Genomic DNA, 20,664 nt, shown 5'->3' on the forward strand with positions numbered 1-20,664 from the left:
CTGCCTGCCACCCCCATCGATTTTCTAATTGGCCCGCTCGGACTGGGCCTGTTGCTAAGGTCGTGTACGTCATCTTTCTAGCTGTGATTGGCTGTATGAATGGTTACGTCATCCTCGAGGGCTTGACGTCAGACATGGAATGCTATGACGTTACCCATGAAAGGGAGAAGAAAGCTTGTTCGCTTTGTCTTCTCCGCGCCTACATTGGTCATTCGCCCAAGCAAAGAGCTAGTGGCAGCTGCCGCCACAGGCACTTAGCAAGGCAATAGTGTCTTTGTCTCTAGCTATTTTTTGTACAGGATCATCACCATACTTAAACATACTGTCACTCATGACCGAAGGAGAGAACGTCCTGTCAAAAAGCACATCAGTGTACTAATGTGTCAAACATCAATATAGATAACGCCTGTGCACTGCAGCAGTTGCAGATTTAAAAATTAAAACTCAAAATAAAAAAATGGATTGACACTTCAAGTCATTACATCACTCTGCTGGTATGTTATGTCCCTTTCCTCACACATTTTGCATAAATTAGGCCCTGATATGACCACTTACGTACATGATTAACTTTACTATTGTACAATCAATGCAACTACTCACAATAGTAAATTTAAATGAGTAGACACATAGAGAATCAGGACCTTAGATTGTCATCTATTCAGGTCACTGACTATCTCTTACTCTTTGTATAGGACCTAGCCCAGTGGATCTTCAGCACAGTTAAAGTCTCTAGGCATAATTGTAATATTAATAATTTCTTGGGAACACAAAATATTTTTGGGGACTCATTAACATGCCACAAGTTAAGTTCCCAAGAATTCCTGAATTAAATCAGTTTGAATTAATGGACTATAGAAATATGGCATCTGCAAGGGAAATCCAAATGCCACTTTACTCACCTACTCACTTACTGGAGATGTCAATTATCTGGCCTCAGTGTTAACTATGGGCATCTTTCCTGTCAATTGAGAAATCAGTGACAAAGAGCAAAATCATGGAAATAACATGAGTCAATAATATATTTACTCACAGTAATAATAACTCATGTTATTTTCATGATGGTCTATCCCAGTAGTTTGATGCCCTATCCCATTTGATGGCCTATCCCAGTAGGTATAAGTATATAAGTATGTTTATAACATTTTAAATATTCAAAGATCATAAACAGAATCCAGCAAATACCCAATACGCTGTATACAAAAGCACCCTTGCTAAAATACTTGCCCAGCATCAACTAACTTCAGCTACGATAACACTTAAAATAGATAGTCAGCTGCAGCTTTGTAACTTTTGATTTGCTGCCAGCCTCTCACCCTTTGATGAGAGCAACAGACTTATTGCCCTGATTCGGTATCCGGGACAATGCTCAGTGGAGGACTCCATCCTGCACCTATTGAAGTCAATGGTGCAGGATCAGGCCTTAAAAGAACTGATGATTTTTCTAAAGCTGAATAAAAATAGTTGAGAAATACAAGGGGCATAAGCCTGTGAGAAACAAGTAATAACCAAGTGTGACAGGATCCCCGGGGTGCAGCCTGGGACTGTGGGACCGCTATGCCCCTGAACTTTCTCAAGCCTGGTCTGTCTCTCACAATGTCTTGCTAGTGAACAGCAGCAAACCCCTCCAGGTGCTGTTATCACTCAGCACAACCACATGTGGAGCCCCACAACCAGCTAGATTGCTTCAATGCTCCCAGAGCCACTCATGAATCACACAGAGAGGAATCAACTAAATCCCCCCAGCTCCTAGCACTGTACCTCAGGAATATACTGTCTTGCACTGCTCAAGATGAGCAGTGCAAATTTATTAATTGGTTCACCATTTCATCAATGGAAAGTGGACATACACCAGCCTTTGCAAAACCTGAGCAGATTTGCCACACACTTCATACAAACTCACTGGTAAAGATAGACAATAAAACAAATTTATTAACTGCAAAAGATAGATTTTAAGTGATATTAAGTGATAGGCAAAAAGTCAGAGTTAGTTACCAAAAGAAAATATAAACACGCAATCTAAACTCTCAACCTTATTAGAATGGGCAACATCTAGATTAAGCAGTTTTTCTCATCCCACCGGATATTGCAGTCCTTAATGTATAGACTTGTCCCTTAAATCTGTGCCAGTCCCCTCAGTTGGAGTCTTCAGAGTGTCCTCATTGCTTGCAGCATAGGTGGGGTGAAGGAGAAAGGCGAAGCATGGGCCCCATGTGTTTGGTTTTATACCCTGAGTCCATGTGCTTGGAAAACACAAGTCCAGCCATGTCTGAGTGGGCATTGCTGTCTCCAGGCAAGGTTGAGAAATTCCCCTGGTGTGGCCTCATGCAGGTAGGGGCATGTCTTCACTAGCAACATTAAAGCGCCGCCACCGCAGCACTTTAACATGGCTGTGTGGTCGCAGCACCAGCACTGGGAGAGAGCTCTCCCAGCGCTTTAGAAAACCCACCTCCACGAGGGGAATAGCTACTAGTGCTGGGAGCGCAGCTCCCAGTGCTGGTGCACTGCCTACGCTGGCACTTTACAGGGCAGAAACTTGCAGTGCTCAGGGGGGTATTTTTTCAGTTGCAGCGCTGTAAAGTGCCAGTGTAGACAAGCCCTAAGTTTTTGCATTGTAGCTCCCTTGCTGGACAATGATTGTTGATGGGTTGATTGACACCCCGCCCAGGTGTTGGTTACTTTCCTTGCTGTTGCCTCTGGGGAGCTAATATCTGGCTGATCTCCCAACTTAGGGCATGTTTTAGTGACAACCATACAACACAATTCTCATAACTTCATATGCATGATATCCATATATGGATAGAGAAATGACTTTCAGCAGATCATAACCTTCCCCCTGATACCTTTACGTGTAAGATCATGATTATATAAAAATGAGGAATATGGGGATTCCAGGATGCTCCCCCAAGGTACAGAATGTCACACCAGGGATGAAACTGTAGGGAGGAAAAGAAAAACCACATGACATGCTCCACCTTGTTACACTACTGTAGTATTTTAATATATATTGAAAGTACTGTATGTTCCATGGCAAACTAGATCTATTTTTTTCCCCTTCTTGCTTTAACAGTTTCTCATAAGAGGGGTCCCTGAATAGAGACAGGGAAGCAGGGTTGGATGGAAAAGGACTCCGATTGAATGGAATACTCCAAGCTTATTAATTTCTAAGATCCAGTGGTCTAAAGTAATGAGGTTCCAGGTGTTTTTAAAATAAAAAATGTTGTTGCCAAAAAGAGGTTGGGGGAGAAGGGCATAGATCTTTCAGACTTTCTGTGCAGCTCTTGATGATGGTATCAAACTTGCTGTCATGAGGTGGACACAGGGTGTGCAGTAGAAGAAGAGTTCTGTATTGGAACATCTGCTCCTTCCTTGGTGGCTCTAATGATCTTTAGGGGTTGTAATAATTTAATAATAATATGTAATACGTAATAATAAAATAACATTGTTACCTGTCCTGCTTTCTCTTAGGAGCTGGCATGTAAACTCCCAAGGAACAGAGACTGGCTCTCACATCTTTCAGAGAATTCAGGACTTCATCAGTTTTGCATTAAGCAGATCACACCCTTTGAATGGGAGGTCCTCAACTGTTATTTGGACCTCCTTTGTTATTTCTGAAGATTAAAGCCAGGAAGTCCTATGCATGGTGATGGAGGTGGCCACTGAGTATGCTGTGGTATCCAACACATCAAACGCTTCCTGTAGCAGTGTGTGAGCTACGAATTGTACCTCAGATACAATACATTTCCGTTCCTCCCAATGTTCTTGAGGGAATTTCTCTATACACTGTGATACCTTGTCACAATTAAGGTAATCATACTTTAACAGAAGTGCCTGGTAATTTGAGATGCAGACTTCATTATAAGTAAATTTTCCTGCCAAATAAACCTATTTCTGGGGAGGAATCCATGTCTCCTGAAGTAATTTTTTGAATCCTTGCTATCTGGACCTTTCATGCACTATCAGCATTACCAGAGATCAAGGAACTAGATATGTCTTTAAAATATTCAAAGGGAGTTTCAAGGGAGTTCTATCTACCAATATCTATCTACCATTTTTAGAGGTAAGTGCCAAAGATGCTGGAGTCTGCCACAAATGTTTTTCTTGTTCTAGTAGCCCCTCATAAATGATCATGGTAATCTGTCCAGGCATAAGAGGAGTGCAGAATATCTAGTGCAGTTTTTCTTGCACAAGCACCACAGGGATTTCTAAAGTCTCTTCTATGTGACACAAAAAATCCTGAAATATTTTAAAGTTATCTGGCTGAGTAGGAGTGGAAGGTGTCAAGGTGTCCTGCAGTGGCTCAAGTCAAGTGTGAGTATCAACCTCAGGACAGACTGTTAAGAAGCAGGGCACAAACTCCAAATTAGTTGTGAGTTCTATACTTAGATTTCAACAATGAATTAGCAAGTGTAAACCCCTCAGACACTAAAAGAGCCCTTACATGAAGTCACAGACTTGGGTACTCTGATCTGTTTTGCCACCCAGGTAAGCCTACCTTTGTGATAGATGGTCCTTTACACCAAGGATCACAGCAACATACTGGTTACTCCAAGTCCCAAAGGACCAGTCATTGCTTGCTCCCAAACATGTGGAGGCCTATGCAGCCACAAGGGACTTTCTAAGCTTCTCAGTACCGATATCCTCAGCAGCACAAGAAGTACTTTACACTCAGTACCGATGCTTGCATCAGGAACCCATAGTACCTTTACCTCCCAAGCTTCTGCAAAGGCTGGTGCAGTCCAAGGGCAAGCCTCGGATGATATCCCTGGTACCAGGCTACCTATTCCCAGTCCCAGCTGTTTCTGGCCCCTGTGGCCCATTGTCTGACATTTCAGATTCTTCCTCATCGGACTCAGAGGTGCATCCATCTTTATGACATCCAAGACAGAGGGCATACCGTTCATCAGAGACGGGGACCATAGGACATGCCACAGTCACAGCACTGGCTTCCTCCTAAGGAGCAATTGCCCAGTCAAGGATGGGTCTCAGGTCCATATGAATGGCCATTCTGGACACGTGGGGTAGCCCTCTTCCCACTAGACCCCTCCTCAACCACCTAGTTCTTTGTCATTGAGACTGCTCTCAGGGCATCTGCACCAAGAGCATCAATCTCCAGTACCCACTACTGAGCAGCCAGAAGTCATTTAGGCAGCTTCCCCCAGCACAAGCACGGAGCAGCCACCACCTCAGAATCTTGTGTCATCCTCTTCCTCATCATCAGATGAGGCTATTGAGGCAGCAAGCAATCCACCACCACCAGAAGACCACAGAACTCATCTAGATCTATTGAGAAGGGTGTCCTCTATTCTTGACATTCAGGCAGAGGAGATGCGTGAAAGCTGTCTCAAGTTAGTGGACATTCTTCCAGAGTGACTCTCCCAATTAATGAAGCCATTATGGAGCCAGTCAAGGCACTGTGGCAGAACCATCCTCCTTACCCCCACAGCAAAGCAAGCTAAACAGAGATACTATATCCCCTCTACGGGGTATGACCATTTGTACTTTCTCCCTTCTGCAAGTTCCTTGGTGGTGGCAGCTGCTAATGAACAGGAGAGCATGCTAATGAACAAGGACACCAACCATCGACAGTCAAAGGCAAACTTTTGAAGAGGCTGGACTTGTTGGATGCAACCTTTCTTCTACAGGGAATCTGCAACTCAGGATTGCAAACCAACAGGATTGCTCACCTACTGTGACTTCACCCTTTCGGATAGCATTATAAAATTTAAAAGACAAGTTACCAGAGGACTGTAGGCAGAATTTTGAAGTAATTGTCGATGAGGGCAAGTGTCAGGGTTCCTTTCCCCACTCTGAACTCTAGGGTACAGATGTGGGGACCTGCATGAAAGACCTCCTAAGCTTATTCTTACCAGCTTAGGTTAAAAACTTCCTCAAGGTACAAACTTTGCCTTGTCCTTGAACCCTATGCTGCCACCACCAAGCGTGTTAAACAAAGAACAGGGAAAGAGACCACTTGGAGACGTCTTGCCCCCAAAATATCCCCCCAAGTCCTACACCCCCTTTCCTGGGGAAGGCTTGATAAAAATCCTCACCAATTTGCATAGGTGAATACAGACCCAAACCTTTGGATCTTAAGAACAATTAAAAAACAATCAGGTTCTTAAAAGAAAAATTTTAATTAAAGAAAAAGTAAAAGAATCACCTCTGTAAAATCAGGATGGTAAATACCTTACAGGGTAATCAGATTCAAAACATAGAGAATCCCTCTAGGCAAAACCATAAGTTACAAAAAGACACAAAAACAGGAATACACATTCCATTCAGCACAGCTATTTTACCAGCCATTAAACAAAAGAAAATCTAACGCATTTCTAGCTAGATTACTTACTAACTTAACAGAAGTTCTGAAGAGCATTCCTGACCTGGTCCCGGCAAAAGCATAACACAGACAGACAGACCCTTTGCTCCCCCCCCCCCCGCCCCCAGTTTTGAAAGTAACTTGTCTCCTCATTGGTCATTTTGGTCAGGTGCCAGTGAGGTTATCCTAGCTTCTTAACCCTTTACAAGTGAAAGGGTTTTGCCTCTGGCCAGGAGGGATTTTATAATTCTGTATACAGAAAGGTGGTTACCCTTCCCTTTATATTTATGACAGCAAGCTAGTTGGCAGAACTGCTATTCGGGACAGTTTAGATGGCACAAATGTGGCAGCTCAAACCCTGGCATTACCCATTTCTATGAGATGTTCATGGTTACAGTTGTCTGGGATCTCCTCAGAAGTCCAGCAGACCACTGAGGACCTAGAAGCCTAAAAAATTCCAGGGAAACATTAAAATCTATAGGATACTATACTTAGGCAACGAAGAGGAAACAGTTCAATCCTCAACCGCCATGCAGATACCAGGATTTTGCTTCCAAGCCTCAAGATCCGCTGAGGAGAAAGTACAGGGGTTATAGAAGACAACATCCACTGCCGCTCTTCAGCATCAGTGGGCTCATCCTGTCCAGCCCCCTCATCCAAACAGACATTTTGATGCATTGGTCAAAGGCGGTGTACCAGTTCCATTTGTTTCCCACCTTTTGTTTACAAATTGTTTATCCCACTTCCTAAGTGCTTGGGCCCAGGTAACATCAGATTCGTGGGTCTTAAGCAGTGTTCCTTCTAATTTTTTACATCCATATGTGGAATGAGTGTTGTTATATGCACCAATACAGAGGTGATGTGTGATGGGGCCAAGGGGTTTGCAGTCTGGGAGGGGGCTCAGGGCTGGAACAAAGGGTTGGGGTGTGGGGGTGTGAGGGATCTGACTAGGGGTGAAGGCTCTGGGGTGGGGCCGGGGATGAGGGATTCAGGGTATGGGAAGGGGCTCAGGGCTGGGGCAGAGGGTTGGAGTGTGGGGGATGTGGGCTTTGGGGATGAGTGGTTTGGGGTACAGGCTGCCCTGGGGCTATGGTGGGAAGAGAGGACTCCCCCCAGCCCTCTCTCGCTGCAGCAGCTCAGGGCCAGGTGAGAAGCACCTCTCCCCAGCCGCGGCTGCTCTGGTGGGGCTGGGCCAGGCTGAGGGAGAAGTACCTCTCCTTGGCAGTTCTCGTGGGGCTGGACTGAGCCAAGGTAGGGGCTCCTCTCCCTGGCAGCTCTGACAGGGCTGGGCTGGGCTGCCAGAGGGGCTCCTCTCCCTGGCAGCTGTGGTGGGCGTGGGTAGGAGCGTCTCTCCCTGCCTGCACAGCCCTTGATAGCCTGCTGCACAACTGCACAGCTTACAGGGAACCATGGTGTTGTTGAGATACATTGCAACTGTCCATTTCACAACCCACACTCCCTCCCCTCTCTCTATCAGTGTCTATCCCGTATGAAAGAAATGAGGGGGACTGAGGATGGCTCCATCTCTTATACTAGCATACGTGATGAGAAAGGGTGCTCAAGACACCCCAAGAGGTACCTCTGAGGGAAAAAGTTCTCCAACAACTGTGCACAAGGTATGCATACACCTACAGTGGAACAGATATATGCAATATCTTGAAGAACAACAGTTATAGAAAGGTAGGTAACCATTTTATTATGTATTTGAACAAGTTTAGAATGAGCTATGCCATGCAACTGGATATGTCTTCTATTCCTTGGCTGGGAGCTTCTATTCTTAGATCATAAAGCCCTTGGGACAGAGACTGTGTCTTTTACAAGCACAATACTATTCAACAAGCAAATCTCATCTATGCATTAATCTTCACATCTTACTGATGTGAATTGGAGAGGTTTGTTTGGATAGAGCCAATTTCCTGCATAACTTGGAGGAGGAGGAAATGTTATAATATTTTAGCCCCACACAAAATTTCACAATAGGTAGGTGTTCTTACTGAAACAGTCAGTGACATAAATGTTAGGTTTCAGAGCAAATATTCCATTAAGAGGACTGGGGAAGACAGGACTTCAGACTCTGGAAGAGAGCATTTAATTGACTAATGTTCAGAAGATTATCTTCAAAAGCATCGAACCTAAAACATTAACACTTAAATTCTGGAGAAACTGATAGGGCCAGCAGAGGTCCTTGTTTGTGACCCCCATGTCCTGGTTCATGCTAGTCCCTGTCCATAACTGGTGAAATCCTGGTCCCATTGACTACAATAGGAGTAGGAATTCACTTTTTTCAAAAAATGGAAGTTTAGGTTCTATGCATTGGGTAACTTTTGCTACACAAGCAATAAAAATAATGGGAATCCAAAGTTTGAGCTGATTTTTTTTAACCTATTACTAACTTTAATCATAAGGATATGCATCCGATTAAGTGAGCTGTAGCTCATGAAAGCTTATGCTCAAATAAATTGGTTAGTCTCTAAGGTGCCACTAGTACTCCTTTTCTTTTTGCGAATACAGATTAACACAGCTGCTACTCTGAAAAGGATATTATAGTTGCTAGTTAAACTTCACAACACTTCTGTAAGTGAATTTCTAATGGTCTCCATTTTACAGAAAAGGAAATGGAAGCAGTACTCTTTGATGGCCATTGAGACAAACGATCCAATTTTAGTGTTAAAGCACAGTTGCACAATGGTTTTGTCTTGCTTGTGTAGATGGAACCAGATTTAAAGTCATTTGGATGCTTCCCTTTTTGTAGGACAACCACCTACCTTAGCACCCAAAGGGCTCCCAAAAATTGCATTCAATTACTATTATTCTAAAAGCAGTGTCTAGCATGCACAAAGAATTCACACTCGCTCATTTCTTCAAAGGAGGAAACCAGCAAGTTCTGTCATCTGCCATACTGAGGAATCACACCTTCATTGTCAGGTCTTGTTTACATAAACAAAATCACTCCAGTTCATTTTCCACTCAATTTCCTATTTCATTAGAGAAAAAAACTGCTCTCCCTCCCCTTTTCTACTTTAATTTTTTTTTTAATATAGTGAATTGTTCTCTTAATTGCAACACTTCCGCTACATAAAATGCTCTCACTTTGGTTCATGGGCACAAACTTGCTCTGTCGGCAGGAAATTTAATTTATAAAAACTCTCCCTTCAAAGCATGACTGTCTTGATCTCCTGCAAAGAGGAAAAGGTAACGTGAAATGTGGCCACCGCTGTATTACACGAGCCCAGTGATGAGCTACCAAAATCTTAAGAACGGGTTCCCTCCTCACCCCACGAGGGGGTTGTTGCCCACCCCCGCCCTCCGGGACTCCTGCCCCATCCAACACCCTCGCGTTCCTTGATGCACTCCCCAGGACCCCTGCCCCATCCACCCCCCTCCCCTGTCCCCTGACTGCCCCCAGAACCGGGCAGGAGGGTCTCGTGGGCCACCGTAGTGGCTGCAGCACCCACGGGGAAAATTTGGTGGGTGCAGAGCACCACCAGCAGCTCCCCACCCTGCGCCCAGCCCCAGATCACCTCACCTCCGCTCTGCCTCCTCCGCTGAACGCGCTGCCCCCCTCTGCTTCTCCGCCCCCTCCCCCAGCTTCCCGTGAATCAGCTGTTTGGCGGGAAGCCTGGGAGGGCTGAGAAGCAGGTGGCGGCTTCCCGCTCAGGCCAAGTGTGGCGGAGGTGAGCTAGGGAACAGTTCCCCTGCATGCCCCCCCGCAGGTTACCTGCTGCGGCACAGGCGGCCCTCCTCTCACCACCACCCCCCGGTCCCAGCTCACCTCCGCCTCCCTTGGCCTGCGCGGGAAGCCGCGGCCTGCTTCTCAGCCTGCCCCAGCTTCCTGCACGAACAGCTGATTCATGGGAAGCCTGGGGGGGATGGGGGTGGAGAAGCAGAGCGGGGCGGCGCGTTCAGGGGAGGAGGAGGAGGAGGAGGAGCAGAGGTGAGCTGGGGCCGGGCGGGGAGCTGCCAGTGGGTGCTCTGCACCCACCAAATTTTCCCCCTGGGTGCTCCAGGGCTGGAGAACCCATGGAGTCAGTGCCATGGAGTAAGGCGCCACTTTTGGCCAGTTAAATTTAGAAGCCCTTTTAGAACTGGTTGTCCCTCGTGGAACAACCGGTTCTAAAAGGGCTTCTAAATTTAACAACCAGTTCTAGCGAACCGGCTCCAGCTCACCACTGCATGAGCCCCTATGTTCACTGCTGCTGCATTACCCAGATAAAGCTATTTGATTTCTCTCCACCTCCAGAGGAGAAGTGGTTTTATTTGTTTTTTTAAAAGAAGCAGAATTAAATTTTAAGACTAGAAATGCTTAGTCTGACAATCTGGTTACATGATTTGGTAAACCCAATTTGCATAGCAGTCTACAGCCAAGCCTACTATACTTGCCTTATGCTGTCTACATAGTTTTACACTTACACATAGTCTGTAATCCCAAAATATTTAAATGTATAGCTACCACAATAGCACAACTGAGGGCAGCAGTGCTGGAATTGGAAATTTTTGCTAAGAAGGCCAGCTCAGAGCCCCTCACTCTTCTGAGCAGCATAATGGGATCTTTAATGTCTGCACAGAACAGACACAACCCTTTGGTCTAAAGGCATACACAGAGGGAACTGACGGTGTTCAGTTGTTCTAGGTGGATTGAAGGGGCAAGTGGAATCTGCTAAAATTCAAACTAATGGTTCTACAGAGTGTAGGTATTTCAACCCTAACTGTTCGATCCCTAAGCAGATCTCCTTGGCACAAAACAGGGACCTCACAGGTCTTTATTAGAGCACTTTGTTTGCTCTATTTTAATTCACCTTGTCTTCAAGTCTATGCATTGTATTTACAGTCTTGGTAGAGAAGACAGAGAAATGGTGTGAGACGTAAAACATTATCCCCATTTTATAAGTGGGGCACTCAGCCACAGAGATTAAGTGGCTTGCTCAAAGTCACAGAGCAGGAGAATCTAGATCTCTTGCCTGTAAGTCCACTGCCTTAACCATAAATGCCATCCTTCCTCTCTACCCACTAAAATGATCTGGTCCACAGGTTTCCTACAACTGCTTGAAAGCTAGTGAGTCATATAAACTATGTGCTCCTCTGAAGAGCCTATAAAAATGTACCTCGTGTATTTAAAACTATTACTAGAAACAAGCCTAACAACATAGTTAAAGCAACAAAGATTTTACCTTCTCAGAAACAGAGTCCTAAGTGGCTATGGTCTGAATAGCTTAGATATCATGACTATGTTCCCAATAGTTGAAGTTCAGCAAGTTTGAAAATAACAAATGGCAGCATTCGTGGAGTATTGATGAAAAAGCAACAGCTGAAGCAATTCATAATTGCATTGCAAACATCTTCAAAGTTCCAGCAGTCAGTGCTAGCTTGCTTCTTCCTAGACAAAATGCCATACTGCATAAGACCAGTAGCCCATCTAGCCCAATATCCTCTCTCAGGACACTGGCCAAATGCATCAGAGGGAATGTACAAGAAAATCCATAAGACCAAGATACAATTTCGTAGCCAGAAGAGTTGTTTTCTCCTAACACTGTTGTATTTTGGGACTATATTTTCTGTCCTAGTCCAGTAGGCCCCAGACAGTTTATCTGGTCATACTGCTGACAAAAAGTCTATTAGGTCAATATACTGGAGTGAGAAAAATTAACTTCACTTTCAAAAGGAATCACAACTTTCTATTTTATTAATAGAATATTTTATAATATATGTTTAAATTTCAGACGCAAGAACAAGGATCAGACTGTAAAACTTTTTATTGAAAGTTGTCCAAAATCCAGTCAATCATGTACTTATCTGTGCCACTAAGGCTCATCATTCTGAGCCATACAAAAACATCTCAAAATTTAAATTGAACCATTACCAAAAGACTAGATTAGTGTAGTTAAGGCACTTGAGATGTGAGTTAATTTAGTGAACTTGCATAACAGTTACATTCTAGTTTGAATGAAGCGGTTATTTCTCATGTACTCTTCAGTCTAAAGAAAACTTCCATAGCCCTTGCCCCTTTGGGACAGAGAAGAGGACAGGAGGTGAGAAATTACCTATTTATAACATCCTCCATGATAAAACTACCTCCAAGCATTTGTTCTGCCCTGCAGCAGGTAGCACTATCTAGTCAAGCTGAAAGAGTTCCCACTAGTATAGGTGCTGGAATTCCTAGTCATGGAATTTTAAGACTATTTGGGCTGAAGCACAAGAAGTCAAGTCTCCTCCTTCTTAGGGATGGGATGGAGAAGGAAGTGTCTCAGGGGCACACCATTTTCTGCTCTTATTTCCTCTAACAAGCAGAAAGCAGAAAGGGCTACTATAAAACTAAGAGAATCTCCACTGGGATAGTAATGTTTATCCTAGGATCATACCCGTATTCCCCCCACCCAATCTCCCTAGTAAGTAAGGCTGAAGGAAATTAGAACAAGTTAAAGGAGGTGGCAAGTTACAGTTCCAAGTGATACTGACTGAAAGTGCTTGCATGTCTGCTGGTTTGGCAGGACTATGAGAATATTTTTAAACCACATTTAGGATCCCTCTGCTTTATCAGCTGAAACTGGCTATCTTTTGGGCTATGTTTCAGATTAGTTTTTCAGAATCAACTATTTAGAATGAAGAAAAGGCTAAGAACATTCCTGATCTTGGGCTATGTAGACTGGACTCACTGTGCCAGCATTTATTGCATACAGGGGAGTTTCAGTCTTAGGCAGTCAGAGAGTCCTCACTGGCCAATTAGTAACAGGACAATGTGTTCAGAAGAGAAGGGGGGGATTTCCCAGACCTATCAGACAGCTCAGGATAGCAGAGACTGCAACAAATGGTGATAATTTTATTAAAAAAATATATCTTTTTGGTAATGGGGAGTGATGAGCATTGAGGGGAAAACTCAATATTAAACCACTCTACGTAACTTAATTCAAGATTCCACATGCATTCACCAGTGCTATATGTTGATGACTTTCCCTTACTCTATGGGGGTAATCAGTTGCACTGCATTGCAGTCAAATACAAGAGAGATTCAAGTTGAGGACTGTAAGATCTGCACATTTGCCACTAGAAGCTGGAGAGTGTTCCAGAAAAAAGGAAGAGGTTTCTAGGTACATGCTGAAATTGGCCCCTTCATTCATGAAAGGGTATGACTCAGGCATCAGAGTTATAAAAAAAGGGAAAGGAAAAATGCCAGCGAGAGTAGCAACAGGTAGACAGGAAAGAGAATGCAATTAAAAAAACAAAACAAAAAACATACCACCCCCCTCACCTATGAGAGAGCAGAAAACAATGAGGCAAACAAATTATCAAACTGAATGTAAGTACTGTTTCTAGTTATTTCAAAGAAACACTAGTAGTCCATAATCTAAGTTTTGAATTCCACTAGGTTTAAAGTAAAATGGTTTAACATGATGTAAAGCTTATGAAAAAAGACTGAATCTTAATACTCCATGTCACGTTCAGAGCATACTGCTTGTCATATTAAGGCACTACACATTTTCTTTGGTTCAGTGTTTAACTATCTCATTCGCTTTAAAGAGAGGTAGCATGAACCATACACATTTAGCTCTTCAGTTCCATTACACACAATTTCAGAGCTGATATCTTTCAAATGCTCCCAGCTTGTGGAATCCTTTAACTCATCAGGAAACTGCAACAAAACATAGGATATTTTTAAAAAAAGAACTGAATTAAAGTAAGAAATATTCCATTTAGTTTTCTAGACGGTTTCATTTAGAATGATTAGGGGCATATGGGAGAATGTAACATGACATGAAATGGTACAGCTGAGGTGGAAGTAGTTGGGGAGAAGTCCCTTTACAGCAAGTCCTATAGTAACTCATAAAGTTGATTGGCTCTGGAGGGAACCACATCCATACCTCCTGGGCTATAAAGTTGATTAACATACAAAGGTCATTGATTGTAGGAGAATTAAAAGCTGAAAACGTGGGGGTTCTGACAGTCTCCTTCCACATCAGTCACTAGAAAGAGCAGTGATCCAACTTTATCCATTGCTCTGGAAGCACGCCCTCATTAGTTCCAAAACACAATATGGATTTTAATAGAATTTTTTTTGAAAGAACGATTGCCCTGGCAGAAAGATGAAAATATCAGCCTACAGAAGCAAGGGCAAATCATAAACTAGCAATAGAAGAGGAGGTCAATGGGAGCTGGCTTCCTAACTCCCATTTGAACTTTTAAAAATTTTCCCCCAAAAGGATAAAATAGTTACAAATCAAAACCTGGTGTTATATAGAGTCCTATTGATTAGGACTTCAGCCCCTCAAAAACTGTACTAGATGCTCCATATAACAAATGCAGAGACACAGACAGCTTTGAAGATCTCAGCCCAAGAAATGTAGAACTCCAGGCAGAATTTGGGTTCCAAATCCCTTAAGCAGCTTTGAAAAAAATCTCATCTCTAATGAGGTAACGATTAAGAAAGAGGTGACTTGGAAAAAAAATATAGGAAAAAAGCTTTAAGGTCATCAAATGCTTCACTCCTATTACCGAATTTATGGCGAGTAATGACAATGGGGCATTAAAGATGTTTAATACTAAGTAATCTTTGGGTTCTTACTTACTCTATACCTGTCAGATTATAAAAAGTACCGTAGCACTTTTTCTTTTGTTTTGAATAGGATAGAGGAAACGGACTAAACTGTTGACCACAACAGGTAAAAGTTTCTGGTCATTACTGCAATCAATTCACTTTTACATCCTTAGTTTCACCAAAAAAAGGGTCTTCAGGACAGTTTGTTTTCCATTTTTCTTCTGAAGTGGACTTCAGGCAAAGTATTTTTTTTATAGTCACCCACTTTTGTCAAAAAACTATTGGGAAGGGAAACCCCAATCAGAATGAATGTAAGGTAACAGTTTATTGATTTTTAGTTACACTGTAAACCATGCAAGTAGCACCCCTATATTTTTATAAAATCTCAAAGTTTTAAGTCACTGTATGTTTATTTACTAGAATATTCTCTGTTCTAATCAATATAATATAGCTACATCAACACCTATGTATTAAAGCACAATAATTTAAACAGCAAAAAAGCCATACCTGTATGGGTAGCCATGGTATTTAGATCTGAAGACAGAGAGCAGCCAGCTGAAGAATAATACCACCAGGCCAACACCAGCTACACACATTACTGTAGATAAGCAACAGAGTGCAGAATAAAATGACCAGACAGGTAAGTCTACCCTGAAACCACCACTATGGATAGGGCTTTAAAAATGCTCAATAATAGCTAAATCTCCACCTGCTGCACTCAATGGGAATTTAACTGTGGATGTCAACAGGAGCAGGATTAGGCGATTGCTGAGTCCCTTTGAAAAAAATCCCACCCTGTGATGCTGGCAGACCAGGTGCCAGCTCTTGTCAAGGCTTTAGACCTCAGCAGAGCACTGACAAATTCACTGCTGGAAACCAGTCTGTTTTTTCCTGTGTGTTAGTATGGTTAAGAGGGTACTGAACTTACAACCAGGTGTTTAGACTTTATAAAATGCTTGTAAATTGCTGCATGCATTAATCTCACTTATAATATGTTTATCACACGCTATCAGGAAATATTTAAGTGTTTACTTTGCAACTGTAAAAAAAAAAAAGTTTGCTCTGAAACTCTGAGCCCAGTCAGGAGGGATCATCTCCTGTTTATCAAGAAGGCCTATCAAAACTAAATGGGCCATTGTGGGACACCAGAATACAAAGGCTTTGGCTATGTCTACACAGCACACCTTATAACGGTACGGCTGTGCTGCTGCAGCCTCGCTGTTGTAAGGTGTGCTGTGTGTGGCTCTCTAGCTCTCTCCCAGCGACAAAGTAAAATTACCCCCTATGAGGAGCGGTAGTTCTGTTGACAGGAGTGCAGCTCCCGACAACGAAGTGCTGTCCACAGCAGTGCTTTTTGTTGCTAAAACTTGTTCCCGAGGGGGGAGTAGGTGGGGGGGTGTTTCACACCCGAGTGACAAAAGTTTTAGCAACGAAAGTGCAGTGTAGACATAGTCTTTATTAATTGCCCCTTCCACTCTTGAAGAGGCTACATGCAAAAGGGCTCGTCCCATCAAAGCTTTTTATTCAGGAAGAAGAAAATACAACTAGCTGACAAGAACATTTTTCATCTCTTTTGCTGTTTGGACTCTCACAGGGCCAGAGCTATGAAACAGAAGCAGAGATCTGCAGGGTCAACCTGGGTTAGTCCTAAAAGACATTCAGAGCTGACATATTACAACAACTCTGTCACCTTTTGAAACTATACACTAACTCATTTGTTTATATGTGTTTGCCTGCTTTAATCTTGTAATAACTAACTCTCATTTCTCTTCTTAATTAATAAATTCTTAAATAGTTTACTATAGGATTGGCTACAAGCATTGTCTTTGGTGAGACGCAAGGTACAAATGGACTTGGGTAGCTGACTGGGGTCCTTTGGCTCCAGGAGTAACCCGAATACAGTATTGTGTGATCTTTGGTGTATAGCAACCACTTATCACTAAGTCCAGCTCGCCTGGGTGGCAAGATAGACTGGAATGCCCAATGTGACTGTGACTCCATGGTAAGACGTATAGTGCTTTAGGAGTTCACACTTGTTACTGGGTTGGTGATATCTAATTATAGAACATACAACCAGTTTGGGGCCTTTGCCCTACTTCTTGACAGTCTGCCTTGAGGTTGGCACTCATGGTAGCGGGCCACTCCAGACAGCGTGACACACCCTATATAGATAATGCAGATCCAGTATAGAAAAACAAGCCCCTCCATCTCTTTTAATTAACAAATATTACATAGCACTTATAAAAGTCCATATAACCCAGAATGCCTTTTTTTCTCTCTCTTGCACCTCACTAAGCTCCTCCACATGCTTCTGTAGAAACAGAAAGTTCACCTCTTTCAGGGTATACTATGCACAACAGTTCAACTGGGTAGAGGAAAGCATCTCTCACTCACACACACACGTACGTTGTGGAGCAGCAGAATAGGGGAAGGTAATTTCATCCCTAGGTTGGGAAGTAGCAGGGCAAAGGAGACAAAGGCTGGTGTCAATAACTCCCTGCTCCCATCCACAGGGCTGAGTGTGCAGAGGGAGTTTGAGCAGAATTAACTGTTGTAGATAAAGGAGAGGAGCTAGTGCACGGCCAAATAAGAGTTCTTGCACATTATAATATAGAAGGTTGTGGTTGGGTCAGCGTATACTTTTCTGCTGAACCAACCGTCATGAACTGTAGAGAAGGAAATGTGCAAAACATTTCTATAAAACAGACAACAGAGATGATATACAAGCATTTAAAAAAATCTGAAGGTGACAGTGTCCCTTTAAGAAGCAGCCTACAAATAAATGTTTGAGAACCTCTGTGATAAACCATAACTGCCACAATCTATTAGGTCAATAATCTGTGAACTGACAATAGACTGAAAGAACATTAGTCGTCTTTGTTACACGAACCAAATGTACATAATGTTACTTGAGGTGTACATGCTTTATCAGGTTCTAAAATAGAACTGTGGAATGTGACAAGGTAAAGGCACCCCAGTGTGTAAAGGATTAGCAGGTTGCTGCCTGTCACATTGCTATTCAGGATGAAGTATAAAAGGAAGGGGAAGGCGAGTCAAAGAAGAAAGCTGTATCTTCTCCCCTCCTGGCTGGTTAAAGCAAGGAAAGCCCCCGAGGAACTATTGCACAGTGTTTTCCAGCTGATTTGCTCTCTGCTTCATGATAATCTGTGCATAATAAACAAATAAACCCTGAGGAAAAGACTTTAAAAGGACTAAGGCCTGGAGCTTTATGTCCATTTCTTGGACGACGACTAATCTGGATTTTTAGTTAAAGGCCATTTTAGAAGATCAAATATATATTTGACAACCTGGAGCTACCCCAGTGCTCATCCCTCAATTATGAGTTTAATAGTTGAGCTTTTATTTTTTAGTAGTCTCTCACAGAGAAACGAGACAATAGCGAGACACTATCTTGCTTCTCTCCTCTGTGCTCCAAGTCCACTCCAACAATTGTATGAATAAAAGAGGGAATGTGAATTAACTTTGAATTTTATGGTTTTGCTAGATTTCAACAGTGAACGAAGAATTAAGTGCAGAGAACCTAAACACCTTGGGGCGGGGCGGAGGGGGGAGCTAATAAGAGTGCCAGCACTGTCGTAAACCATCACACTGGAAACATTTCCTGAATGCATCTTCCCTTGATGGAGATTCAATTAAGCAACAAAATGCACTGCTTGGATTAGAAGTAGTACTTACTTTTTCTTTTCCCCACCTCCATATCAGAGGTAGCAGCTTCATGCAGGAGTACCATTCCTAAAGTAACACCACCATCTGAAAAGCTGTTTAAGGCTAAACTGACAGAGACACCATGTACTTATTTTTAAATTTAATAAATCCAATCATAATCACATATGTGGCACATACAAAACTTATTAGAAAGATTAAAGACTCCCCAGCCAAGATAGACACTGTAGAAAAATTACAACTAACATGCAGTAATGGTATTATTATTCCAGGAAACACAGAAGAGCAAAAACCAGGAAAATGTAAGGGATCTGTTTAACTGCACTAGCTACAAATCATAATTGTTCTCAGCAAGCTTGCAACAAATACTACTTTTCCCTCAGAAAGAGGGAGGTATGAATTAAGACCTTGCCTCTAATTCATATTGCTCTACCTTGTTCACCTTCCCATTCCTGATGAGAAGTGATTCTCAAAAGCTTGTCCATGTTATTTAACTTCTGTTGGCCTAACAAGATGGTAGTTAATATATTTCTGTTTTTGTTTAATTTGACAGACTATAACAGGCACAAACAGCAAAGTCTGGACTTTTCTGTTATTCAGTTTGAACTATTATTCACCAGTAAAAATACTGCTAAAATTAAGGTAAGGATTTATAAGTTGGTTATGCTGTATTTGACCACAAGGAAATCTAACATAGTGAAACTCTTTTGACAACAAAACAGAACGCAAGCCCTACATTTGTTTAATTGCATTCTAGTATGTACATTTCAGGCCTAATCCTGCTCCCACTGAAAAAGAATGGGTTTTTATCATTGACTTATAGACCCTTCAATTCCAGTTGAAATGACTCTTCAGTTAGTGAAGCTACATGAAAAGAATGACTTAATTATGAAATGATACTACCAAATTGTGCCTTTTTTGAAGAGCTTTAATGATTAGAAAATTTGGTAGGTACATGGAGGGAGTGGAGACACAGACACACAAAATGAGAGCACTTTAAAGCCCCCAGTTTGTTTTAACATCTTGTCATTGCAATCTGCCCGACACCTCTTGATAGGTGGAATTTGACTAGATTCAGAACCAATAGAGGAGAGTAATAATAGCTAAAAAAGGAAAGAAATTCCCTCTGCCCCAAAACTGGTCTTTATGGCAACATTTTTGCCTCAAAAAATATCTCCCATGCTGTTCAATAAATGCACTGTCATTTGGAAACCCTTTCAAAACACAGTCACAAAACACTATCACCAGCTTAAAACAACCAGAATAAATCAAAAGTGCAGTGAAAGAAAACAAAGATTCCTGGTGCTTTGTATCAAACTTAACATTAATTTCTTCATTCACCTGAACTGACAAGTTATCATATATTGTGGCTACACTGTAATATTGTAAAGAGACAAAAGACTGAGCCTGTCATTTACTGAAATAAAAAGAGACTCTGGGGGGGAAGAAAAATAATTCACACAAAACCCATTTTGGAGCCTGATGAAACCGGATACCAGCTGAGAATTACAAGGTCAACTGTAGTTTTTTGTTTTGGTTTTAAAACTAGGAATGTGAAACAATGAGAAAGTTAATGCGATTTTAAGTTTTGTATCATTTATATAATGTGTACCTCCAAAATGCTTAGCAGAATTAAACTACAAAAAGGAAAGGAATTGGGGGTGGGTGAGTAGAAAAAAGGTAGACTGCATTTTCAGAGAAGAGCGCTTGAGGTGGAGACACCCTAGAAAGTCTGCTCCAGATGGCAACAGCTGTAATAGAGAGGCTCATGCACCAGTGACCTTACTACAGGAAAGGAAAGGTCTACAGGATGGCTGCGGTATATTATGGAGAGGTTAAAGGAAAAGGGAAGGGAATTTTGTACTAGATCTTAAAATGAACCAGTAGATGTGGAGCCAGTGCACTAGCTTGATGTTATTATGGTACATTTTCTGCTCTTTGTACTTTGAAAATGCAGGCAGGGGTATCTGAAGAGCGGGGACTTTGAGGCTGTAGAGAGGTTGTTGCTATAGAAAAGGCGAGGAGACAAACACCTGGACGAAGATTTCAGTAAGGAGATAAGGCAGTGGCATACAGAAGTGATGTGGAGGTCGGAATTGGTGGATTTACAGAAACACAAAAGATGCTTCAGGAGGAA

At 42.5% G+C, this 20,664-nt stretch overlaps 1 protein-coding gene across 3 annotated transcripts in view; it reads right to left on the reverse strand.

The window, feature by feature from the left end:
- Positions 1-1,922: 1,922 nt before the first annotated feature.
- MAGT1 (magnesium transporter 1) overlaps positions 1,923-20,664 on the reverse strand; it is a 28,333-nt gene continuing 9,591 nt past the window's right edge. The window contains exons 8-10 of one of the 3 annotated variants that reach the window (XM_073361141.2): positions 18,540-18,614; positions 15,351-15,441; positions 12,049-13,940 (exon numbers count right to left, since the gene is read on the reverse strand). In XM_073361141.2, coding sequence (XP_073217242.1) covers positions 13,925-13,940; positions 15,351-15,441; positions 18,540-18,614 — 182 coding nt within the window. In that variant the 3' untranslated portion in view covers positions 12,049-13,924. Of the gene's footprint in view, positions 2,934-2,963; positions 3,384-12,048; positions 13,941-15,350; positions 15,442-18,539; positions 18,615-20,664 lie in introns of those variants that run through there. The other 2 variants (XM_073361142.2, XM_073361143.2) reach the window with 2 other exon arrangements.

This window comes from Lepidochelys kempii, chromosome 9 (assembly GCF_965140285.1).
Source record: "Lepidochelys kempii isolate rLepKem1 chromosome 9, rLepKem1.hap1, whole genome shotgun sequence".
Lineage (NCBI taxonomy): Eukaryota > Metazoa > Chordata > Testudines > Cheloniidae > Lepidochelys > Lepidochelys kempii.